Genomic DNA, 23,669 nt, shown 5'->3' on the forward strand with positions numbered 1-23,669 from the left:
TTGAAAACGTCGCGTATACGCCTATATTTTGGAAAGCTGAACAGAAACTGTATCACATGAAATGATACACTATTTCCAATTCAAAGTTGAACTAAAATTCTTACTAATTAGACTTCGCTTCGATGAACGAAAAGAATACTTCAACTCGGATGTCGTATCTTTGAATCAACAACGATTATCGAAATGAATCAGACTATTGATCACATGAAATGATACGACGGGAATTGATTGATTTGATTCAATCCAACCACAAATGTCCAGGAATTACCGAGAAATCACCTTCGAAGGATTGCCGACGAATCCGACAAAATTCCAAAATTTCCAACTTTTCCCTTTTTCTTTTTTTTTCTTCCCCTTTTTCCTTTTCTCTTTTTTCTTTTTCTTCTCTTTTCTTTTCTTTTCTCTTTTTTTCTTTTTCCTCTCTTTTCTTTTCTTTTCTTTTCTTTTCTCTTCTCTTTCTTCCTTTCTTCTTCCTGGCTCTTCGCTCAGCGCTGCTGGCTACTGCTTCGGCTGGTTGGTGCTACCTGCTTCTTCGGCCACGCCACACAGAGAGAGAGAGAGAGAGAGAGAGAGAGAGAGAGAGAGAGGCAGCCGGCCCGGCGCGATGGCGGCACACGGCGAGCGGTGGCGCGGCGCAGCGGCAGGGCGGCGGTGAGCGCGGGCTGTCAGGCAGTGCGGCGACGTGCTGGTCCGGTGGAGGAGGCGGCGGCCGGCGGCGCAACACAGTGCAGCGGCAGCAGGAGCAGGCAGCGGCGCCGGCGGCCGGCGGAGAGCGAGCAGCACGCAGCGGCGATGGGGAGAGAGAAAGAGAGAGAGAGAGAGAGAGAGAGAGAGAGAGAGAGAGAGAGAGAGAGGCGATCGCGAGCGGCTCAAAGTGTCTGGATGGATCGGGTTGAGGACCGATCCATCCGATACTTATATTTTTTTTAACAACGAACGGTCTAAATTTATTGAACTTGCTACGGGTCACAAAGTGCCCAGAACGGATATATGAATAGCAAAATGGATTCGTCTCAACGAGATGAACGCAACCACAGTCTCCGATCGTCCATACGAGCCACGGATCAAAAAGTCAAAATTCGGTCAAATCTCTCTCTTTTTTTTTCAAAAAATTCGGTATTACACAAGGTCTCCCAGATTATTAAATGCGCTGCAAGTTGGGGTCTACAAGGTGTCGCTCGTTTAATGGGCGAGATCTTCTTGTCGCGTGTTGAACGGCGATGGTAAGGTAGATTTCATTATTTTTAAAACGAACATGTAATCTTGAAAAAATTGGAAATAATATATAGAAAAATTCCCTATTTGCACTGTACAAATAGGCCGGATCAGTATGAAAGCCCATATCCATAGCATGGTGGGCCACGTAACGTTATGCTTAGTGGTGGTCCGCCTCTCAGGCCGACTCACAAACCATCGCATCGGATCAGATAGGAATATCCCCTTCTTTCCCCTTCCAAGCTTTCCTTGGGCGGTGGCGTGGTCATGCAGGAGGGCGGCGGCGTGTCGAACGGCAACGGCGGCTTGGGCTCCGGCGGGTGCTCTTACATGCCGGTGGTGGAGGAGTACGACGATGAAGAGGAGTGCGCAGGCCTGGAACCTTTCTTCTTCGACGAGGCAGAGGCGGTGGCTGATCATGAGAGGCGGATGCGGAGAGAACAGGAGGCGGCGCGCAAGGAGGAGCTGCGCGTTTTGGCGATGAAAGCCATAAATGACGTCAAGGCTAGGATCCTCGACGAGGATCCCAAGCAGGGCGGCAAATACTACAACCGATTCTGCTTCGCCGACTTCAGCAAATTCGACCTCGACGAGGAGTGTAAGTTGATCATCTATCAATTAAACTTACCTTCCCTCACATGAGTTCTACTGCTTGCATCTTGCTTGTTCGCTAGCGGTGAAAATTTAATTCATAAAATTATCCTGCTTCATTGATGCATTGTTGGGTACTCGATCAAATTATTCTACACTGTGCACGGTGATTTTTTTTTTTTTAATTTGGTACTGCTTGATTGTGTTACTAAAAACTAGTACAGTTAACCTCCTTACGTTCGTAAAAAAAAATTGTTGAAAAAAAGCCTCACTCTGCATGTGTACTTCAGTATTAACATTAGTTTCAATCGTAACAATTAATATAATTCCATTGTTTTTGTTTTCTACACTGCAGCACCCCTTGAACCGATGAGAAACACTGATAGAGTCTACAAAAAGGGCAATGAATACTCGCTGTTGCCTGCGGTAAACATCTTCTCCGTGAAGATAGCCTCCTCGGATGTTGGCTTCCCAATCCATGTGTACGGCACAGCAATTGCTAGAGACAACCTTGAAGAGAAGTGTGTTTTTCTCTTCAACCGTGATAAAGATCATTACCAACTCATCAACTCTGAGGTACATAGGAGTAGGCTATCCCTTCTTGCGAATTGATAAAAATGCAATGTTTAATACTGATCTGCATTTAATTTCTAGTTATCAACAATGTAATGTAATCTCTAGTGGTTGTCAATAAACATCTTCAATCCTCTAGGTGATAGGCATCTCCATATTTCTGGTTCTGAACTTGTATGCCGCTGAAAGGTGGAATTTTACATGTCACTGATTGATCAGCAGAATGTAAGGTGACCATGTTGTGTGGCCTTAATAAAAGGCACATGTTCAAAATGAAGCATATACCTGTTATGTGTTTGTTTGTAGTGTTTTTTTTAGACAAATGAATTTTCAGTAGATGCATAATAGTGATGCCCACTAGACCATGCAGTTTTATATAGTATCATTTTCATATCTTGCTTGTTTATTAATTTCTCATCTTCTCATTCATGTTCATGATATTACCATTTGGAGTATATATGCCACGTTGCTTAATTTTCGCGTACTTTGATTTATATCACTATAAATTCAGAGAAATATACCATTAACCTAACTTATAGACTTTTTCGTAGGATGAATCGTTGATCTTGAGTGGCCCAAAACGAGGACTTGTTTTACTAGATCCTGTATATGTTGAGATTGATCTGAAGATCAAGGATCATCAAGGGCAGGAGGAGAAAGAACTTAGTAAAGGATTCTTGACTATCGGGGGCGTAGCCAATCGAGTGTTGAGTAACTACAGCAAGGTTGAAAGCAGATCTCTTGCTACCAGGCTCAGTACTGTGGAGGTGATGTATGCAGTTGTGAACTATGCAGTGGAGGCTACTATTGCAATTGAAGTTCTACAGGGAGAATTTTATGGAAAAATCACTGCTTGCATCACCAGCATCCCGAATAATTGTCTTGTGCTTCATGATAGCAAAGTGGCTGGTATGATGAATGGGGATGGTAAAGGAGTCATCCAACTTTTGCGACGTGTTGTATCTGTCTGTCTAGCGGAGAAGCTGTCAGTGACTATTGTTGCCCAGACTGGTGATGAAGGCACTATTGATTTTGCTCCGGATACCAACGGCGGAGGTAAAGGTGAAATTACTGTTGGTGCAACTACCATGCTCGTGAAGGTTACTTGGTCGGTAAATGATGAAGTGTGAGCTTTTGGATTGGTCGTGTTACGGAAATCTCACATATCAGTGCTAATCTGTTCGTTATTGTACAGTCCACATCACATCTCTCTTCAATTTTTCCCCCAAAATATATTTTTTATTAATATTTCAAGAATTGCTCCCATTTGAAAATTGTACAGCAAAAATCAGAAAAATACTGTGTTCATTTTGCTCTCAACCTTCAAAAACACCCATCTACGTAGTCACAAAACTTTCTGAAAAAAATTGGTAGTGTAGAGGATGCTACCTTAAAGTTCTGTACGAAAATGTCAGCCTAAATCATGGCTAGAAGCAAAATAGACAAGTTTTTGTTTCCCTAAAATTTGTCTTTTTTGCTTCATATTGTACAATTCCATTTTTGAGCAAAAACTTTGTGGAACATTTGAAGATAGGACACTCTACAGCCAAATATTTTCAGAATTTTTGGTGACCACTGGATGGTGTTTTGAAGATCTGAGCAAAGGAACACAACCAAAGATCTGAGCAAATTGGACTTGTTCCTATTGTAAACTGAACCAGAAAAGGAAATTATAATCTAAAACAGGATTTGACTGTAATAGTCAATGACAAGCAATGTGCAACCTCGACAACAACAGAGATAACAAATAAAGTAATGCGTGTTCCAATACCATTTTTAATCATCAAACGAACATCCCAAGCCACAGAACCCACAGCAGCTCAGAACATTCGACGAATTCATGATTAGTTACAATGGTAAACCTCACTGAAACTCTTGCTAACTTATTCAACAAGTTCAGCTCTTGTAACACCATGGACAACAAAGCTAAGCGGACTCCGACTTGGTGTAGATTGCCAGGGGAACCAAGAGCAGGAGGATCTTGATGATGAACTTGGGGGTCTTGTCCTGGTTGTAGTGTGGCTGCTTGGGGGGAACATACTTCGTCCTGGCAGGGATCGTAGATGAGTCAATGTCGCCCAAGTAGTACTAATCCGTCACCGCACGGGCAGTGGTGCTGTGCCCAACATCTTCAAAATCATCAGTCGCGTCCTTGGCTGTAAAATGTGCATATGGACGTCAAATTGTAGTTGCAGCACATCTTTTGCAACCTTAGTCACTAGTAAGTACTCAGCATGCAAAGACAAGAAGGCATACCAGTCGAGGACAACAGAACATCATCGCCTCCTGGGTGGTCTTCCAAAAACTTCGTCACGTTGTACACCTACAGAGCAAAACACAGCATTGGTGAGGTTCTTGTCGAGAAAGGATAAAATTCCTGCTTACTAAGATGTATAATTGTAGAAGCGGTAAAATCGTTGAAAGAGCTAGTCTCATGTCTAACTAGCAGAAAAGAGAAAAAATAATGTTGTCAAATAATATTGTGTGAATGAAACCTTCAACTTCGTATGGAAGGAGAAAACACTGCTTATCAAATATGCATATAACCAGTATAAAAGGATAAGTTTTGAAGCCTAACCAGAATAGAACAGAGCAGCCCCTAAGAAGTGTCATTTAGGTCAAGCAACCTGTCTTTATCAAATATATTTATGTAAGAAAACCATCAAACTTTGTAGGAAGGCAAAGAAAAAAAATCTATATTATAAGGTTTATATGATAGACTAGCACCTGAGGTAGTAAACTTCCATATTGATTACATGCTTCCTATTGCTACAACAAAAATACTGACTTGGTATTAAAAATGCTGTTTGAAGGTGCTTTCTTGGGACAAATATACACCTAAGCAAAAGAGAGTAACTTTCAAAGTAATGTGCTACAGATCTCCGACCGAACTCAATACATCTCTTGCTGCATCGTGGATCGTTTCGGATTTTCGATGTTGATAAAATATAGATTGCTGAATTGGAGAGGGAAAAATACTTCTGAAACAGGTTTCATATGCATGCTTATTAAGGAGTTGTTACTGAAGTCTCACTCGCCTCTTCGAAACAAGAATGAGCTACACACTACACAGGATATGGAGAAATATGTTTCACAATTGAGCAAGCTTAGACTGTTTAGTGCCATGGCGCGAAAAATTAGTCATATGGTCCTAGCTACTCTGCACCATGGTGACTTGCGCAAACCAATTATTGCAATGCCACAAGCCATCGGAATGAAACATGACAGGATGAAACGAGCATGGGGCAAGTAACCATTTTTTCTAGAAAAGAAGAAAATTGAGTAACTAGATGAAGCTCAGATTTGATATAATTTGAGTAAAAAAATGAAAAACCATGCACAAATTGTTGCAGGATGGGTTCTTGCGGGCGCGGGCAGACAGATACACACCTTACTATAGAATAGCTCTGTAGAAGGGTGCTTTATGTTTCACAAACAAAGAAAACGTTCTCTTGGACCACGGTTGCTACTTGGAGTAAAACAGGGGCACCAGATTCAGCATATTCTGTCATGCGCATACATCAATTCTGTGACATACTCATTTCTCTTGCAGGCCACACAAAGGTCAAAGCTTACCAGTTGCAGACAAATAGCTAAATATTTTCAATTTGGTGCTTTAGTACTCAAAGAACATATTCCTCTTGGTTCCTAAGAGAGTGCATTCCAAGTCTCTAACATCCTAGGAGAAGACAACTGAATTTACAAAAACGTATCTATGTAGGTTATTGTTCATAATGGCAGTCTCAAAATGTTCTGGTTCTTAAGAGATTGCAAGACCAATGTAGTTACAAGCTTGGATGATTCAAGAAGCCAACTCCATATTTCGAATTAATGTCATTGTATTTTGTCAACACAACTCCAACAGTTAACTTCATGACTCATGAGCTTGAATATCAAAACCGTTTCCAAACGCGTACGATATACTTGTGGTCAAGCTTCTATTTGGCTACTCTATTCAGGGTTCATGGCACTCTTGAGAAGTTCACACAACACCAGAATCCACAGCAGAAATGTATGTAAGGTCTATAGTACTCTCTTCAAAGGCACTAATTGCGACCTCAATGTACCGAGGGCAAGGATAAATGTATGCATCTTTGGAGGAGGGTGACACTGGAATCACAGGAAATAATGATCCTTCACTGTGGCTTCTAGTAACTGTTCTGATACCTGAACTCCCCTATCTTCTGATCATTTCTGCCACATGAGGTTGCACAAACATGTGTGGAGAGGCAAGCATGTGCACGATGAACATCTCTGATGCAGGCATTGAGGCATTCAGATTAACAATGAACTGCGCCATTGGTACATCACTGGACAAAAAAGGAAAGGATTGACAAGAGTGTGGATTATTATAAAGAACATCAAAGAGAGGAAAGGAGAAAGGTAAAATGATGCATTCAGTTGTATAAGGAAGCTTACCATGAGATGAACAACCCCTTGATTGCATTAACCATCTTTTATTAGCCCTGGACAACAGAAATTTACCTGATTGGCACAGAAAAACAATGTCTGTTGGAGGAGCAGGCATCATAAGAACTGTGAATCTTCACCAAAAGCCAATGGCCAGCCCCGATCAAAAGGCATATACATCACACAAGGGATGGCATTGTAATATGGTAATGTGGTGATCCTTGAACCAGGCACCAGCAGAAAAATAATAAAAAAATAAAAGCAAGAATGAAGATTGAAGATCAAATGGCCCCCTAAAAAATTGTTCCTTATACTGCAAGAGGATTATTAGGTGTTGCGACGACAATAGGATCAAACTAAACCAATCCTTGCCGCAAATACAATTGTACAACAGGACATGTGATGTTGAGAATAATGTTAAGAAATATTTAAATCATATGTAGCTATGAGAAACTGTGCATTGCTGCATAATCCACCATAACCAGTACAGTCTGCACTTTAAAGCAACTGTATGTCACACTGAAAACACAGAGACTGAAGAAATGACAATTTTTTTCCTTCTTTGGTTTCCTGTGCAAAATGCTGTTTGTTGTTAGCAAAACGTTAGGCTTGACCGTGTAAATGTGTGTACCACTGACCACATTCTCCTTTTCTTTAGCTAGATCCTTTAGACTAGGAGGTTTGTTAGCTCACAGTTAGCCCCTCATCGGCTGCCATCTCCTGGAGCTTCTTCCGCTGCCATGAATTCCAATGCCTCCCAAGTTTCTTCTGCTGCCATGAGTTCCAATGCCTCCCAAGTTTTCTCCTCACAGCCCTCTTCTCCATCTGCTTCTTCCTCCACTGATCCCATCTCTGAACTTATGCCCATGCTGCTAAGGGACCCCCACCTCCTCCACCTTCTACACCACACGGCGGCTCAGGTCTAGTCCGTCAACATCCGAGCACATGTGCCGATCATCCTGGACCTTGAAGCCTCAAACTACCCCCAATGGCGTCGATTTTTCGACACTGTTTTTGGGAAATTCGGTTTGTAGGACCACATCGATCATCGTGGTGCCCATCCTCGTCGCGATCCGGAGTGGGTAATGATTGATCAGTGCAATGTGAACTGGCTCTACACCACCATCACGCCTGATGACACCACCTACACCATCTGGCGCGCTATTGAGGGCAACTTCCGCGACAATTGCCTCACCCGCGCTGTCTACATCGAAGCCGAGCTGCGGAACATGTGCCAGGGCGACATGTCTATCACGCAGTACTGCACCAAGCTAAAGTCCCTCGCCGATAGTCTTCGCGACATCGGCCAACCGATTCGTCAAGAGAATCAGGTGATCAACATGCTACGAGGTTTAAATCCCAAATATCGCTGTTGCATTCCTGCCCTACAAGGAGCCACTGCCTTCGTTCCTCCACGCTCGCTCCTACCTTCTCTTGGAGGAGCAGAGCATGGAGCAATCCACAAAAATGGAAGCCGCGCAGGCCATGTTCACTGGCCGCAAGTCTTCCTCCTCGCCAGCGACTCAAGGCTCCGACGGCGGCTCCAACTCCAGCGGGCGTTGGTCCAGAAACAAGGAGCCCAGCATCGGCATCCTCCTCATCCTCTGCAACGAGCTCCGGCACTGGCGGCGCCGGCGCCAGCACAGCGCCATCGCGCCCTCCAACCGGCGCGACGCAATGGCCTGGTGGCTACAACCGTGGATGGGCCTTTTCCAGGCCTGGCCCATGCCAATTCGTATGCCGCGCACGGGGGTTCTTGGGCCCCGCCCTGGCGTGACAGCCCAGCAGGCATACGCGGCCCAGGCGCCCCAAGGTGCTTCAAATGCTAGCGCCTCTGCAGTATTCCCGCCGGGCGCTGCTCCTCCCGCCAACGTCTGGGATCAGACGACACTCATCGCCTCCCTGAACAATCTCGCTGCTGCCCCCGGCCACCAACAATGCTGCTTCGACACTGGAGCTACCTCTCACATGTCCACTAATCCCGGTATGCTTCATTCTGTTTTATCCTCTACTATTCACCCTCACATTGTTGTCGGCAACGGCAACACTCTTTCTATCACTCATTCTGGTTCTTCTTCTATTCCTACAAGATCATCTCCTCTTCGATTAAATAATGTTTTTATCTCACCCTCTCTTGTCAAGAACTTGATTTCAGTTCATGCTTTAACCTGTGATAATCTTGCGTCTATCGAATTTGATCCGTTTGGTTTTTTGTTAAAGGATCTTCGCACCTAGGCAGTGATTCTCCGATGTGATAGCAGTGGCAAGCTTTATCCTCTTCGATCAACTTCACCATAGAGTCTCCACACAAGCACTTCCTCGGTTGATCTCTGGCATGAATGACTCGGCCACCCCAAGTGTGATTTCCTTGCTTCCACTTTAGCTTTATTTCCATTCGAATGTAATAAATCTACACCTCATGTTTGCCACACTTGTCAAATGGGTACACATGTATGACAACCTTTTTCTTCCTCACAGTCGATTAGTTATTTTCCCTTCCAATTGCTACATTCAGATGTATAGACTTCTCCTGCTCATAGCATTTCATGAAATAAATACTACCTCGTTATTCTTGACGACTACACTCATTATACTTGGACATTCCCCTTGCGCTGCAAGTCTCATGTTCTACCCACACTACTTTCCATGCCTATGTACATATAGAATTCCAGCGCCCAATCGTCGCTCTCCAAACCAATAACGGTCGGGAATTCCACAATTATGCCCTGTGCTCATTCTTCGCAACGCACAACAACGTTTTTCTCCTCACTTGCCCCTATATGTCACAACAAAACCGTAAGGCTAAAAGAGTCTTGCGCACACTTACCAATAGCGTCAGGACTCTGTTGTTCCATTCCTCCATGCCAGCAAGTTTTTGGGCTAAAGCGTTTTCTACTGCTACGTACCTTCTCAACTGAAGACCTTGCTTTGCAACTGGTTCCAAAACACCGTACAAACTTCTTCTCGATGTCCCACCTTCTTATAGTCACTTGCGGGTTTCTGGGTGCCTTTGTTACCCTAACCTCATGGCCACTGCCCAGCACAAGCTTGTTGGAGAACAGGTAGGCTACGCTAGCCTAAAATAAAAATTGTCTACCGTAATCACCCAGGAAACCATGCTAGTAGGAGATCATAGTTCGTTACCACTCGACACGCAGTGCAGCGGAAGAGAGTTGGAGTATGCTGATCTAATGTCGTACGTATCAAACTCCTTGAACAGCTTCTCGATTAGATCTGTGACCAGCCCCGTGCAGGTGGTCACGCTCGACCAACTCCGAGCAGGTGGTCGTGCTCCTCAACCAGTTCCTCGACCAGCTCCCGATCAGGTCTATCGCGGCCTCGACCAGGTCTGAGTGGTCGTGTCGTGCTATCTGACCAGATCCAAGTGGTCGTATTGTGCTCCGCGACCAGACGAGCAGGTCTGTCGACCAGTGTGTCACGGTTAGTGACCAGTCTCGAACACATCGCGATCAACTCACCAAGAAGATCAGCTGCCCCAATAGCAGCAATGCCTTTACGTTATCCACACGTACTGAGCAGAAACGCCAAGCGCCGATGTGCTAGCACCTCGCGCGTGGCTAAGTTTTGGGAGATCGTGTGGAAAGCTACGGCTAGGGTTTTCGAGTGACTCAACCTCACCACGCCCCGCCCCACCCCACACCTCTCCTTATATAGATTTTGCTAATGGGCTCCTACCTTGGAAGCCTTTTAGGACTCTAACACCTCATGAATCACAATCCAGTCAAACCCATATACGAATCTAATTCGCATGTTTTGTTTCAACCCATTAAGTATGTGATCTGTTAGGTTCATGTACAAACGGCTACGACTCGGAAACCCTTTCCAAACCGAAATTAATAGCGGTCACTAGCAGGACATGTTGACTCCTGAGTATACACAAAAGATCATATCAATTGAACCTTGATATACACATGCACCGATCCCTTCGCCTCACGATACCAGTCAAGCTCAATGCGAGATACGTGCCACCCTTGTGATAGCTCGACCATTCACGCGATCAAGTAGTGGATTCATCATAATTAACTCTTTAATCATATTGGTATGACCATGTATTTTCTCAATCCAAACTACCTCGAGGGGTCCAGAGATATCTCTCCTGTTATCAAGGAAGGGCAAATTCCATCTTGATTGCTCACACCCCACGATATATTTCATGAAAAATTCGAAAACCACCTTTATAACTATCTAGTTACGGAATATCATTTGGCAGCTCCAAAATATATCACTACACATTCTAGAAATCAATGACGTTCTCAAGTCTAAGGATTCTGCAGGTACACCATTTGAGATAAAAATTGATGGCACATCATAATAACAATCCCAGTAGTATCTCAAGGTGGGTCTATCCAATATTATGTTTTTCAACATAAATGTTCACATTATTGATCTGCTATACCAATACCTATGATCCAAGAAACATGATAATCAATCAATACATGTGCTGGTCTTAATAATGGTATGCGGCTAGAGATCGACTAAGAATAACATCACAATATAAATAAAGAGTTTCATGAACAAGTCACATACTCACCAATCAAAGTAAACGATAGTCATTCTTGAAATAACACATTATTCAGAAGTATATGAATATAGACGTGTGATACAATTATTTCTTTGATTGCCTCTAGGGCATATCACCTTCAATCTCCCACTTGCACTAGAGTCAATCATATAAATATCTAATACCCATAACTCTCATATACGCCTCATGCTTAGGCCGCGGGAGTGGCTTTGTCAATGGATCAGAAATATTCAAATTCATGTTCACCTTGCATATCTTTATGTCACTCGATCTAAAATCTCTCGAATAAGGTGATAGCGACTGTAACACCCTACTTTTCAAGATTTTATAATTTTTTAAATTTTTTCAACTTTAGTGAGTAGCTTCACCAGCAGAGTAGTTTAAAACCTATTTTCATAAACAACCAAGTAACCTAGGTTATTATATCATGTGCATTGCATGCTGAGTTTTGCTAGGAGCTAAGTAAATGCATTAGAGTTCCTTTTCTTTTTCTTTCTCTTTAGTGTTTTGAGTGGAAAAAAATTTTGAAAAGATTTTTACAAAACTATGTAGTAAATTAGTTAAGGATCTTAATAGTTTGAATTTAAAATTCTTGAATTAACCATCTATTCAATCTTTGATCATACATGATCCTTCCTAGTTTAATTCAAATTCTACCCAAATCCAAATTCAAATTCTTTATCTACTTCCATTATTCAACCTCATTTTTTGTTGCTCTTAAATTCACTTCAAGCTCAATTCAAATTCAAACCCTATTCAAATTTGTCTACAAAGTTGGATACTCGTAGAGTCCTAGACAGCCTCATCTTCCCATGCAATTTTGGAGTTCAAGATTGCCTCAAATGCAAATATTGACAATACAAAAGTTGTAGGTCTCGTCGAGAGCTTCGATTTGAATCTATGGAAGTCCCCTTTTGAATAATGGAGCTAGGAGTTATGGCCTCCAAAATCAGTGCTGCGCAGATAAGTCTCAATTCAAACAGTTTATCTTGTAACACATTTTTAGAAATCAAAATGTCATTTTTAGAAATTCTAATGAATAACAAAGTTGTAGATATTTTTGAGTACTACAATTTAGAGTCAAGAAACGTCCAATTTAGAGTCATAACGGTGGAGATATCATTCTCGAAATAAAGAGCTGCAAAAAAAATCCTAGCCGACCCAAACTCGAACCTGATTTGTGTCCGGCTTGGACTCCACCTCAACCCGATCCATTCAAATTTGACTGAAATGTGTTCAAATTTGACTGAAATTTGGTCAAATTTGACTAAAATTTGTTCAAATTTGATTGGGTCAAAATATGAAATTTTGTTCACCTCTGATATTTCTAAAATATTAGAAAAATGTGATTCCCTAGTTGGCGGATATGGATATTATCCATTTCACATCCGAATTTAAAGCAATTCGGATATCCATATTTGAATCAGATTCTCGAAAATGATTTCGGATACATTCATTTTAGTATCCATTTTAGAAACGAATGCGGATACATATATCAATATTCGTGTTTTCACGGATACAAATATCGGATAATTCGGTTAGCATTCCACCCCTACCACTTGTCATTTGTCGAGCTGCTAAGGCATTATCTCCTACTGGATAAGAATATTATAAAATTCCTCTGAATTTCCTTTGTCTCCTACTGGATTAGAATATTATAGTGATTTTATGCATTTCCCCACCTTTTTAAAAAATCACGGGGCTCAACCCTTAGTTCATCTTGGTTACCTTTGTAGCTTCCACTGTTTACATCCTGCCTTGATCCTTACTTGACAGAGTGACAGTTCTGATACAGAAAGAACAACTGCATGCAGCAGAACCTGAGCTGCATATAATTTTCGCTTTGACATTTGTAATGAATAATGAGAAACAGAACCGCTTCGTTATGCTTTGATCGACGCAGACATATGAACAAATCCCGCATCCCAAATTAAGCCAACTGTTGTTAATTTACTTGTTGAAGCAACCAACAAAATCCATGACAGCAAACCACCACCGTACCTCAATACCCTGCAGAAATTAACCTCTAATTTCTTTACTCCGCCACTTATATAAACACTTGCGCCCTGCAGCGCTCGCTTCCACGACAATGGCAATGGCGCTGGCACTACCCTTTGATATTCCCTGCGTTTATGTACTTGTACCTGATGGCCCAGAACAGGAAGAAGAGGTAGTTGAGCGCGCTGAGCACGCACATGACCCAGTAGAACCTCTCGAGGTGGTAGTGGTTCAGGCTGGCACCGTGCAGCCACGGCCGGTGCCCGCCGCGCCCCGTCGCGCTGTTCACGATCGACACCAGCACCGAACTCAGGTAATACCCCAGCGCCAGCGACGCCCACGACAGCGACGTCGCCAGCGACCGCATCCTGGACGGCGCCTCGCTGAAGAAGAACTCGAGCAGCCCCGCCAGCGTGAACAGGTCCGCCGACCCCAGGAACAGGTACTGGAACGCGATCCAGAAGAAGGTGATGGGCAGCGGCTTCGTCGAGTCCAGCATCCCGGCGTCCGCCGCCACGTTCTTGCGCTTCACCTCGACGACGGCGGCCACCGCCATGGCGACGATGGAGAGGACCAGCCCGGTTCCGATGCGCTGGAGGTGGGAGATGCCCATCTCCGTCCCCGTCACGCGGCGCGCAAACGGGATGATGACGTGGTCGTAGACGGGCGCGAGGAGGATGATGAACGTGAGCGGGAACACCGGCAGCGACGCCGGCGGCACGGTGAGCTTCCCCACGCTCGTGTCCATCGTAGCCGCCTGCTCGACCGAGAACGTGGACAGCTGCGCCAGGCAGCAGTTGAGCATGATGGTGGAGAAGAATATGGGAAGCACCATGAGCACGATCTTGACGTCCTCCACCTCCTGCACCGTGCACACCAGGCGCGTGCACCGCGGCTGGCACCGCACCGCACGGTTCAAGAACGTGAGCTCCTGGGACGGCTCCACCGCCTCGTCGACGGCGTCGCAGATCTCCCCGGACTTACAGTACTCCTTTAATTCGCTGCTTCCCGTCGGGCTGGGCGCGCGGTCGATGACGGCGCCGTTGCTGGAGCTCTGGACGCCCCCGCGGCGCGCGAGCGCGGCGGCGAGGATGACCTTGGCGATGGTGGTGAGCGGGCTCCCCGTGGGCACCTTGTTGCGGTAGAGCCTGGACCCAGCAACGAAGACCGGGATGGAGAGCAGGATGGCGATGGTGGAGATCCCGAACCCCCACTGCCAGCCCTTGTTGTCCTCGACCCAGACGGCGAAGGTGACGGCGATGAGCGCGCCGCAGGAGAGGCAGAAGACGAAGTAGTTGAAGAAGGTGGAGCGTCCCTTCCGCCCCCGCGGCGCGTGCTCGTCGAACTGCTCCGCGCCGTGCGACGGCAGGGAGCCCTTTATCCCGCCCACGCCCAGCGCCGTCAGGTACAGCCCCACGAACAGCATCGCCTTCTTGTCCCCCGACACGGGCGCGCACGGGGCTGCCGCCACGTTGGCGCACTGCAGCGGCATCAGCGACGGCGTCCGCGCCTGGATCGTCAGGATCACCAGCCCCTGCGCGCCATTGCAAACACACTATCAGATCACATGAATTGCACCTAAAAATGCAGTTAAGAAAAAGAAAAAAACAAAGAAATTTTGAATGAAACGTGCAGCCTATCATCATTGGCCCATATATTTGGGCCGGGCCGAAAATCTAGATGAGCCCAAGACATGATTGTTTGATGCTGGAGTTGTTCCAGTTCTCACGTCAAGTGATGAGACATGAGTCCATCGTGTCGAATGATTCGGTAAATATCAAGCGACATCCATAAAAGGCAAGCACACGGACGAGGCAAGGCAAGTGGGCGCCGTGCTACTTGCGCCCTCCGCTCCAGCTCCGCCCGTGCGCGGCGTCGCTTTGCGCCCGTGAGCCTGGTGCTAAAGCAAGGGAGGAGACCGGCGATGGGTTTCAGGAAAATCATCATCATTAGGGCTGTTTGACATCGCTCCCCGGCTTTATTTTTCGTCAGCAGAAACCTCTTGGAACAACTCCGTGCTTCCAAGAGGTTTCTGCTGCGATCCGGGCACAGGACGAGCTTTTTCAGCTTTGTCCGCGCGCGAACCGCCAAGGGCCGTACAAAGACAAAAACCAAGCAGCGCTGGATTACCTATTCCTATAGTCCTATGATAGGAGTAGTCCTATCCTATGCAAAGTGCTTGGATTATAAGCAGCATTTTATTCTACTTATTCTATATGTCCGGGGATCAAGGTAGCCAAATAAGGTGGTTTGGTATGATAAGCTAACCTCCAGAACGTTCTGCCGTTACACGGTTTGGCTGGCCAGGTTACCAGCTGTCCCTGTCACTAATCCTGTACTCGATCGTCGTTGCTGGTCCAAGCTAAATACTGCTAGGAGTACAAAAGTTATGCTCTACCAACACGTCCCTACCTCCTAATGAGTTCGCCTAGTCTGCCGGTCGATCCAAGGATTAGACGACGAGTCGAGACCGCACGATCTTGGCATCACAAAGTCACCAGAAAAAAGTGAGCAAAAAGATGTTAACAGGCGGGCCGACGGGGCGCGTCGCACGGGCAGGAGTCGCCCAGATCACCGCGTGCGCGGCGGGGCGGTGAGATTCCCCCGCCGACCCCGCCATCGATTGGGCGCCGCCCGAGTGCGCGTCACAACGGCAAAGCAATCGCGCGCCCCGCGGGCGGCGCCACCGAATTGCCCGTCCCTCAGCGATCTTAGGTGGGGTCAGTAGTTTTCCCCATTTTTTTTTCTTTTGCGATTCAGTAATTTTCCGAGATACCAACCTACTTTGGATACGCCCAAACGGCATCGAGGACTTGGTAGCCGACGATATCGCTGTGTCCATGGTTCGATGGAATAGAACTATTTTCTTTTAAAGAAAAATCCCACTACGTTGGCCCGTGGACAACCTTCGGGATTGTGCTTGTAAGTTCCGCCGTCAAAAGTAAGTTCGACGACGGCGGTGACGACCGAAAGGTGCACGTCGGTCTTGACAACCATAGAATCGATGGCAAATCTGTGGACGACGACGAAGAGGAAGAGCAAGCAAAATCGCTATTTCCAGTGACATAGGAAGGATGGGTAAGTTCCTGCGTAGAGGCATGATTTACCCTCTATTGATACCGATTAGCGTGGTATGAAGCAACATGACTGATAATTTATTACGAATAATTATAGAGAGATAAAGAAGTAGAGTAAATGAAAAACTCTTGTATTTATTGATGGAATTTTTATATATTTATATATGTTGAATAGGAATGATGAAATGACACGTTTATTGGAAAGATATTCCTTCTCAATAGATATAACTCTTGGTAGTTGATAAATTAATCACATGCTACATCTATTTTTTTTTATGTCATTTTAAGGTTTTGGTTTTGTTTTTAAATAGATGTCATTCTCGGATTCCTAAGTATTCTCTTTCCAAATAGCCCCTATTAAAAATTGATGTGTTTTAATGCCACAACTCTAAATCAGTCTTTACATTCCCAACCATTTTGTTATGTTTCCAATGAGAATTAATACTTCTATCTCCATCCAAGAAATTCTTAATTTTTACATCCCTTCTCCTCCATACCACGCTTCTATATAATCAGACGTTTGGATTGCAGAGTCTCCAAAAACACTAGGCAAAATACTACTAGTGCGAGAGTGCGAGATATTACCAGATTTGAACATCAAGGTGGAAGAGGAGATGGCCAATCCTAAAGATGAAGCCAAGGTCAAAGTGAAGTCAGAAGATAAAGCAAAGCAATCTGAGATCAAGCTAGAAGATGAGATTGAGAAAGAAAACATGGCCAAAGTGAAGCAACTGGTGGAAGATGAGATAGCCAAGCCTAACAACGAGGATAAGAACAGGCGATGAAGCAGGAAGGTGAAACAAAGCAAGAGGTGATCAAACTAGAAGATGACCGTGTGTGCGGGCAGGTTTGCTGGGATGGAGTTCATCGAAGAAAACAAGTTGGATAAAAAAAACAATTTTTAAGATATGTACTGATCACATCAGAAAGGAAACTAGGACCATCAAAATTCTAAGAAACATAAGAAATTTCATTAAAATTGTTCATGGAGTACAACCGTGTCATTAATGTGGCTCTGAACTTGGGTTGTGGATTAATGTGGGTGGGCCAATGGAGTGCTGGAGAATGAAGCGATGGGGTTCATTAACAGGGGCAAAAACATCAAATCTAGAGCTATTAAACACAGTTCTGTTCTTTGCTATGTAGGAAGTGGTAGAACGATATCTAATTCCGAATGGAGATAGTAGTTAAATACTAAAGGATGTCTAGGTAGTTATTTCACAACATAAATGACCATGTACAGTTACTGCGTCGGATATTGCAAGTTATGCTCAACTTGCTAGACCATGTACAGTTATTGCTTCGGATTTTGCAAGTACAATTATGCTCACCTTGCTAGCGACTACCCATGTGATCCACCATACAAATGCCACTTTATCCTCTACATGTCGGCATCCATCCTACTAGTCCCACCCATGGACAAGCATCCCATAATGAATCTACGTATACATGTAACACATTCAATAGGCAAAATTAGGAGGATATTATTATAAAGCTATTTATATTGGAAAATATAATAGAATGTGAGAATGGCATATGGACTCAGGCCCACATGTCATTCTCACACCGATAGTATTTTCTAACTTTTATAATTTTTACGATAGTATCCAACAAATTGCCCATTCCGAATACCAAGACCCACTGAAAATGTCTGAAAACAAACCATCATTCAGTCGATGTCCATGGACCGCCGGATTTAAATCCAAAAATACACCTTCTTTCTTCAACCTCCAATCAAACCAACGCACATGTGTCATCTTCAACCTACGTTTAGCTCCCCTGTGCCGCCCACCCGCATCTGTCTTCAACAGCACTCGCTGCTAGATCCATATCTACCGTTGCGCTAATCGCTCTGTTTTCATCGTTCCTGCTGTCAACCTCACCCACCTCGCCACCCCATAGTAGTCCACCGTCGGTTCAGTCACCACTCTAATCTCACTCTAACCCCTGTGATCAACGATGAACCCCAAACCCTAATCTCTTCATAAACTCGTGAGTATTCATAGGGTCGCTTGCCATCTTCAGTGTTTTCAAGCACCTAATCATTAGGAGACTGTGTAAAAATATATATGCACACAATAGGTATTTTATATATATTATATGTGATAACAGGTTTCGCAGGGATATTGTTGCCCCAGCTGTTCTTTTCTAAGAGCGACTGGAGGGCCACTAATCCCTTGAAAAGCCCATGACATGCCCTAGACACGTATACGTACGTAGGCCGGTGCGGTGATAGCGCAACGTATGTACAAGGCGCGATTAGTTTCCCTTTGACCCAGGGTAATCCAGTCAAATTAATCGACCCATCATCTTGTTGGCGAATCAAGAGACGGCTACCATTAATCATTGGCTCTCTCCTCCCTTAACCCAAATCGCAGGAAATTATGCATATGCAATTGGAGTACTAGGGCCACTGCCAGATGGAACCTGCTTATATCACCACGTCGAGCACAGCAGGACATCACCCATCTGATTTCTGACAGATGTGACTCGCATCGGACTAGGTCGAGTCCACGTGTCACCTCGTCACCCCCTTGGACGGTCTTGAATTCTTGATCAAGGACAGCTGCCATATTCTATTTAACCCCGCCATCCCGTCAGCCAAGCATGACATGAGGGCAACGCGACTAGAGAAAGAGAAGTCAGGTGCTGATGTGGCACCATGCATACTCCACAGCTGGACAGTATATTCGGAAAACAAATACTTCGAAAGATTTTCTCTTTAGCACGATAAGTATTTTTTTTTCTCTCTGGTACGCGTCAGTGGTTAATTGGAGGAAAAAATAGTATGAATCAATATCTAGTGGAAGTCTTTCTATGGAGGTTCTATAAGATTTTTCATATATTCGGGTGTTATGGCTTCCAGCACGGAGATCCGGTGATCGAGCACCATACATGCAGAGATATGCCTATCCAGAAACATCGATCTCCTATCTAGCTACGTACTAAACAGCGCAAGAATTTGCATGTGGTACTTGTAACAGTGGAGGACAAATGGAAGATGGGAAGTTGGCGCGTACCGTGCACTCAATGAAGGCGCTGACGAGGTAGATGGTGTAGGTGGTGAAGAAGGCGTCGGAGAGGAAGCCGCCGAGGAGGGCGAGCAGGAACGCCGTGCCCATGAAGTTGGTCACCGTCGTCGCCGACTGCGACGGCGGGTAGTGCATGAACCGCATCAGGTACGTCACCAGGTTGCTCGCGTTCGCCAGGAACGCCAGGTTCTCCATCACTTCCACGGCTGCAGGAACACCGTCCGACAGTTTTAGCACCTCATAGTGCCAACAAATCTCAGACAAAGCACCCTAGCTATTTAATTTGAAACATGAGAATTCACATGTTTTATAACGAAAAAACACATTAGTCCTGTGAAATACTCCAGCTCTTGTGGAAATTGTACGCGAATTATTCGAATGGTGTAAACTCTTATACGAGGCAGCTGATTCGTTCAATAAAAAAATTACACTACGTAAGCAGCATGTGCGGCGGTAACCGATATAACGCCCCCATGTGGTGGCGTTCCCGATGCCTAACCGGCCGGCCGGCCAAATTTACTCCTGTCACTTTGTGTCTTGCGATTCGTGCCGCGTTTTAATGCGCGCTTTAGTACGACTCATCGGGCAACATTTTAAATAATTCTTTAATAAAAATTATAAAAATAATATTTAAAATTAGATATTTTATAAATAGATAACTATCGGTAAGCGGAGTACCGATTAAAAACCTATCGGTACACCACATGTCGACCTTTTACGTGATAGTGAGCCCTAAGGGCTAATGGCACTCCATATGCCATCGTGTCCTATGTCTAATAAATGATATCCAAAGAAAAAAAAATAATTTTTTCATATAGGTTTAGATGAACATGATCTTAATATAAAAATTATACATACATATAATATCTACTACATCTAATTAAACACTTTTCTATTTAAATCTGTTTATCCAAAAAAAATGGCTAGTTTCAGATCTAGTTTTTCAATTATAAAATTTATAATCATTTTGGGCATTTAAATAGATTTAAATGGAAAAATATTCTAATACAGATATCATCGATATGTACCATTTTTATATAAAGATCATATCCATCTGATATTATTTGAAAAAAGTTATGTTCTTTTTAATATCGTTTACGAGGTACAAGACCTGTTTAACAGGCCTTAGGGCCCAATGTCACCTAGTATGTTCACATGCAGTGTGCCGATATGTTTCTAATCAGCATTTCGCGTGCCGACAAATACTTAGTATCTATTTTGTTTTCCTAAATTTCCCCAACCTGTATGAGCGAATGTGTATCAGAAAGAAGCATATTTGATTACCTGCATCTACTGTTCCCACCTGCATGAGCGGATGCAAATATACGGTCTGATCCTGGCTAAGGAGAAACACTTCTCAACATAGCTGAGCGGGTGCGGGCTCCGCATACGCTCATACAGGCAAGTCCACTTATAAGTGTCACACAATCATATTTATATGAATAACCAATCACAATATCAACTCTTACATCTACTCATACGATCTCAGATTCAGCTAACCAAACAGAAAATCAGCTCATTGCATTCGCTCATAGAGTCTCAGATATAACCAATCAAGTATTTTTCTTTTCAACACATGTAACTCCACTCAATCTGCTTCCTCTCAGTCTAATTATACGATACAATTCTATAAAACCTCATTCGAGTAACCAAACACTCTTATTTCTGCAAATATCGGATTCTACCTAGTGGCACTCCACGTCCTAACAAATATTTATTTATATAAATATCAGATTTTATATATTTATTTTTATAATTTTCTAATAAAATAATATTATTTAAAAATATTCCTCATTAGGCTGGGGTCATACTCCTTTCGTTCAAACATAGTAAATATATTTCTTTTTAAAAAATCAAACTTTATGTATTTTAACTAATATTTAATTAAATTATAACAATGTCTAATATACGAAAATTACTAAGTATACAATTAGGTTCATATTTTAAAATAATTTCACACTATATATATTTTATAACTATAAATAATATATTTTTGTGAGAAAATCTCACTTAAAATCGAATTTTAAAAATAAATAAAATATGAATTATTTTTAAATAGAGAGAGTATTTTTTTCTTCCCTCAACGGTTCAACCCAACCACTCTTATCCGAGAGAGAAAAACAGAGAGGCCTCTCTGTATCTCTCTCGTCGGGATCCTCACGGTCACAACACAAGCGGTTTCCCCTTCACACATGAAACCTTCAAGGTTTCTCTCATCAGGATCGCAAACTATCCTCCTCTTCACATACTCCAATCGCAGCCCTTGGAAAGAAGAAGGTTTTCTTTCATTCAGTTCTTCTCAGCAAACAACTGAACCTTGCAGATCGACAGGTATAGTGACGTAAACTGATTCTTTCACACGAGGGCAGCCACAAACTCTCATGGCCAGTTTGGCGAACCAGTGCGTTGAGGAGATGGATCGTGGACGCGACTGTGCAGGCAGTGCAGTGCAGCTCATGGAAAAATGCCGAATCAGCGGGTGTGCGCGGGAAGTGCATGCAAGTTGGTTCTCCCCTTTTTGGTTTTGTGGTGCAATTGGGCGGTAAAGGTGCCCAATTCTTGGCAGCAAGTTGCAGGCGATGAGAGGACCTGGGGAACGGAACAGAAACTGTATGTGAAAGGACGAAAGGGTGGAGGAAAAGAAGGGTGGAATGGAGCCCAACGGAAACCAGTGGAGAGAGAGAGAGAGAGAGAGAGAGAGGGGCAAAGAAAGCCTCTTGCTGAGCCCGAAAGCAGGAAAGCGTGCAGTCCGATCAGGGGAAAAGGAGGATGGAAGGATAAAGCAGAGGAAAGCGGAGGTGTGGCTTTCAGGTTTGCAGGCTTCGGTTCAGCTCTGCAGAGAGAGAAAGAGAGTGAGGGAAGGTCTGTGCATGAAGACCAGTATCCTATTCGATCCGTCGTGCTCGCTCTCCCCCACCTATCAGGTCCCCTACCGCCGGGGCCGGGCTCAATCGGCAGAGAGAAGCAGGGCTCGAGGAGAATCTTGAATCAAAAGCGGCTGCGGCGGCGATGATCACTTACCGAGCACGAAGGAGGCGGCGAGCATGCCGCCGTGCCGGCCCCTCGTCGCCGGCCGGTTCTGCCAGTCCACGTAGCCCTCCCACCGCTCCACCTCCCGCGCTCCGTCCTCCTTCACGAACACGGCCACGGCAAAAAATCAGCACCGAGAATTACCCAGGAATCAGCCCCAACGATCAAGGCAAGCAAATGCCCAAGAATTAGCCAAAAGGACGTCTTAATCAAGAACCGCAAGGACTCACCATGGTGATCGCCTCTGTTGGAAGCTGCAACCTCTTTCGTTCTCGGGGTTCTGAAATGCGGACGGACAGAGGAGAGAGACAGAGAGTCCAGAGAGGCAGATCAGGGGACTTCGAGTTTACTGAGGAGAGAACGGGGGCCGGGGCCGGGCTGGTGTATTTAAAAGTGTGGATGGGAGGAGTGAGGGTCGTGATTATCTAACTTTACTTTAAATCGAAATATATTATACAACTAATTATAAAATATTACATAACTAATAAAAAATATTAAATTAATTATGAAATCAGAAAATATTATATACTAACTAAAAACGTTAAATTTGAGTGAAGTTAAGATTCAATCTTGAACATCAATTATAGATTAGATGACTCGTAGAGCTGTGACTCCATATAGGTAAAGTCAGAGGATTCATCTCCTGGGCTACTTGAGGGGTAAAAAGGCACTGGGAGGTAGTGCTGGCTAAATGAGTTGGTACGTGGTTCGATATTACAGACATAATTCAAAATGTGACATAACATAATCTTAATCAGATATGACACAATCTGTCGGATTTTACGTAGGCTAGGGTCTCTGCACGACACACTGCATGGCTAAGCCACCCTACCCTGCTGCCTCACCCTGTCGTCGTCGATCACCTCACCCTACCATCGCCGTGCCTACTATGCCACGGGCTGACACGTCACGACATAACTTTAAATGGATCTTCTAAGTCAAAAGTTTAGCACGTGAGCCAGCATGATACGACTCGTTTAGCTAACGAGACTAATCAAACCATACCATGCTGAACCCTATTTAGCCAGATCTGCTAGGAGGCAAGAGGGGCACACATCACACCCCACAGCACCCAGGGGGTCAGAGCATAGCAGAGATTGCAGCTCAGGGCCAGGTCAGGAATGTCAACTTCAAGATGCGCCCCAAAACCAGAGAAAAATGATGGTGTGTGTGTGCAGCAAACAAAATGCCCAGTAGTCC

General features: G+C 44.3%; 3 protein-coding genes and 2 pseudogenes across 4 annotated transcripts; 2 read left to right on the forward strand and 3 right to left on the reverse strand.

The window, feature by feature from the left end:
• The first annotated feature begins 1,410 nt into the window (after positions 1-1,410).
• Positions 1,411-3,941, forward strand: LOC133926932 (uncharacterized). The gene is made up of 3 exons (XM_062373109.1): positions 1,411-1,813; positions 2,162-2,382; positions 2,931-3,941. The coding sequence occupies exons 1-3, from the start codon at positions 1,483-1,485 to the stop codon at positions 3,507-3,509; spliced, it is 1,131 nt and encodes a 376-aa protein (XP_062229093.1). The 5' UTR covers positions 1,411-1,482; the 3' UTR covers positions 3,510-3,941.
• A 364-nt stretch (positions 3,942-4,305) lies between these two features.
• On the reverse strand, positions 4,306-5,891 carry LOC133927710 (cytochrome b5-like; annotated as a pseudogene).
• Positions 5,892-6,350: 459 nt separating this feature from the next.
• Positions 6,351-6,833, reverse strand: LOC133925937 (general transcription and DNA repair factor IIH subunit TFB5-like; annotated as a pseudogene).
• A 696-nt stretch (positions 6,834-7,529) lies between these two features.
• LOC133927711 (uncharacterized) lies at positions 7,530-9,044 on the forward strand. The gene is made up of 4 exons (XM_062374133.1): positions 7,530-7,709; positions 7,824-8,120; positions 8,182-8,773; positions 9,010-9,044. Exons 1-4 carry the CDS (start codon positions 7,530-7,532, stop codon positions 9,042-9,044), a joined length of 1,104 nt encoding a protein of 367 aa, XP_062230117.1.
• A 4,211-nt stretch (positions 9,045-13,255) lies between these two features.
• On the reverse strand, positions 13,256-22,847 carry LOC133926933 (protein NRT1/ PTR FAMILY 4.6-like). Of its 2 annotated transcripts, XM_062373110.1 has the most exons (4): positions 22,700-22,847; positions 22,461-22,569; positions 19,428-19,645; positions 13,256-14,864 (listed from the first exon to the last, which is right to left on the reverse strand). In XM_062373110.1, the coding sequence occupies exons 1-4, from the start codon at positions 22,700-22,702 to the stop codon at positions 13,440-13,442; spliced, it is 1,755 nt and encodes a 584-aa protein (XP_062229094.1). In that variant the 5' UTR covers positions 22,703-22,847; the 3' UTR covers positions 13,256-13,439. The 2 variants fall into 2 exon arrangements, with proteins under 2 accessions (XP_062229094.1, XP_062229095.1); XM_062373111.1 differs by lacking the exons at positions 19,428-19,645; positions 22,461-22,569; positions 22,700-22,847 and adding an exon at positions 18,071-18,294.
• Positions 22,848-23,669: the final 822 nt, after the last annotated feature.

The sequence above is a fragment of the Phragmites australis genome, chromosome 8 (genome assembly GCF_958298935.1).
Source record: "Phragmites australis chromosome 8, lpPhrAust1.1, whole genome shotgun sequence".
Lineage (NCBI taxonomy): Eukaryota > Viridiplantae > Streptophyta > Magnoliopsida > Poales > Poaceae > Phragmites > Phragmites australis.

Bases quoted from the DNA above. Each gene is read 5' to 3' on its own strand.
- LOC133926932 (XM_062373109.1), top strand. From the start codon at position 1,483: ATGCAGGAGGGCGGCGGCGTGTCGAACGGCAACGGCGGCTTGGGCTCC. The intron at 1,814-2,161 runs GTAAGTTGATCA...TCTACACTGCAG, and splicing joins ATTCGACCTCGACGAGGAGT to CACCCCTTGAACCGATGAGA. The intron at 2,383-2,930 runs GTACATAGGAGT...ACTTTTTCGTAG, and splicing joins ACCAACTCATCAACTCTGAG to GATGAATCGTTGATCTTGAG.
- LOC133927711 (XM_062374133.1), top strand. From the start codon at position 7,530: ATGAATTCCAATGCCTCCCAAGTTTCTTCTGCTGCCATGAGTTCCAAT. The intron at 7,710-7,823 runs GTCTAGTCCGTC...TTCGGTTTGTAG, and splicing joins TACACCACACGGCGGCTCAG to GACCACATCGATCATCGTGG. The intron at 8,121-8,181 runs GTGATCAACATG...CTGCCCTACAAG, and splicing joins CGATTCGTCAAGAGAATCAG to GAGCCACTGCCTTCGTTCCT.
- LOC133926933 (XM_062373110.1), bottom strand. The intron at 19,646-22,460 runs GTAAGTGATCAT...GTGTTCCTGCAG, and splicing joins CGCCGCCTCCTTCGTGCTCG to CCGTGGAAGTGATGGAGAAC. The intron at 14,865-19,427 runs GTACGCGCCAAC...AATGGCGCGCAG, and splicing joins GCGCCTTCATTGAGTGCACG to GGGCTGGTGATCCTGACGAT.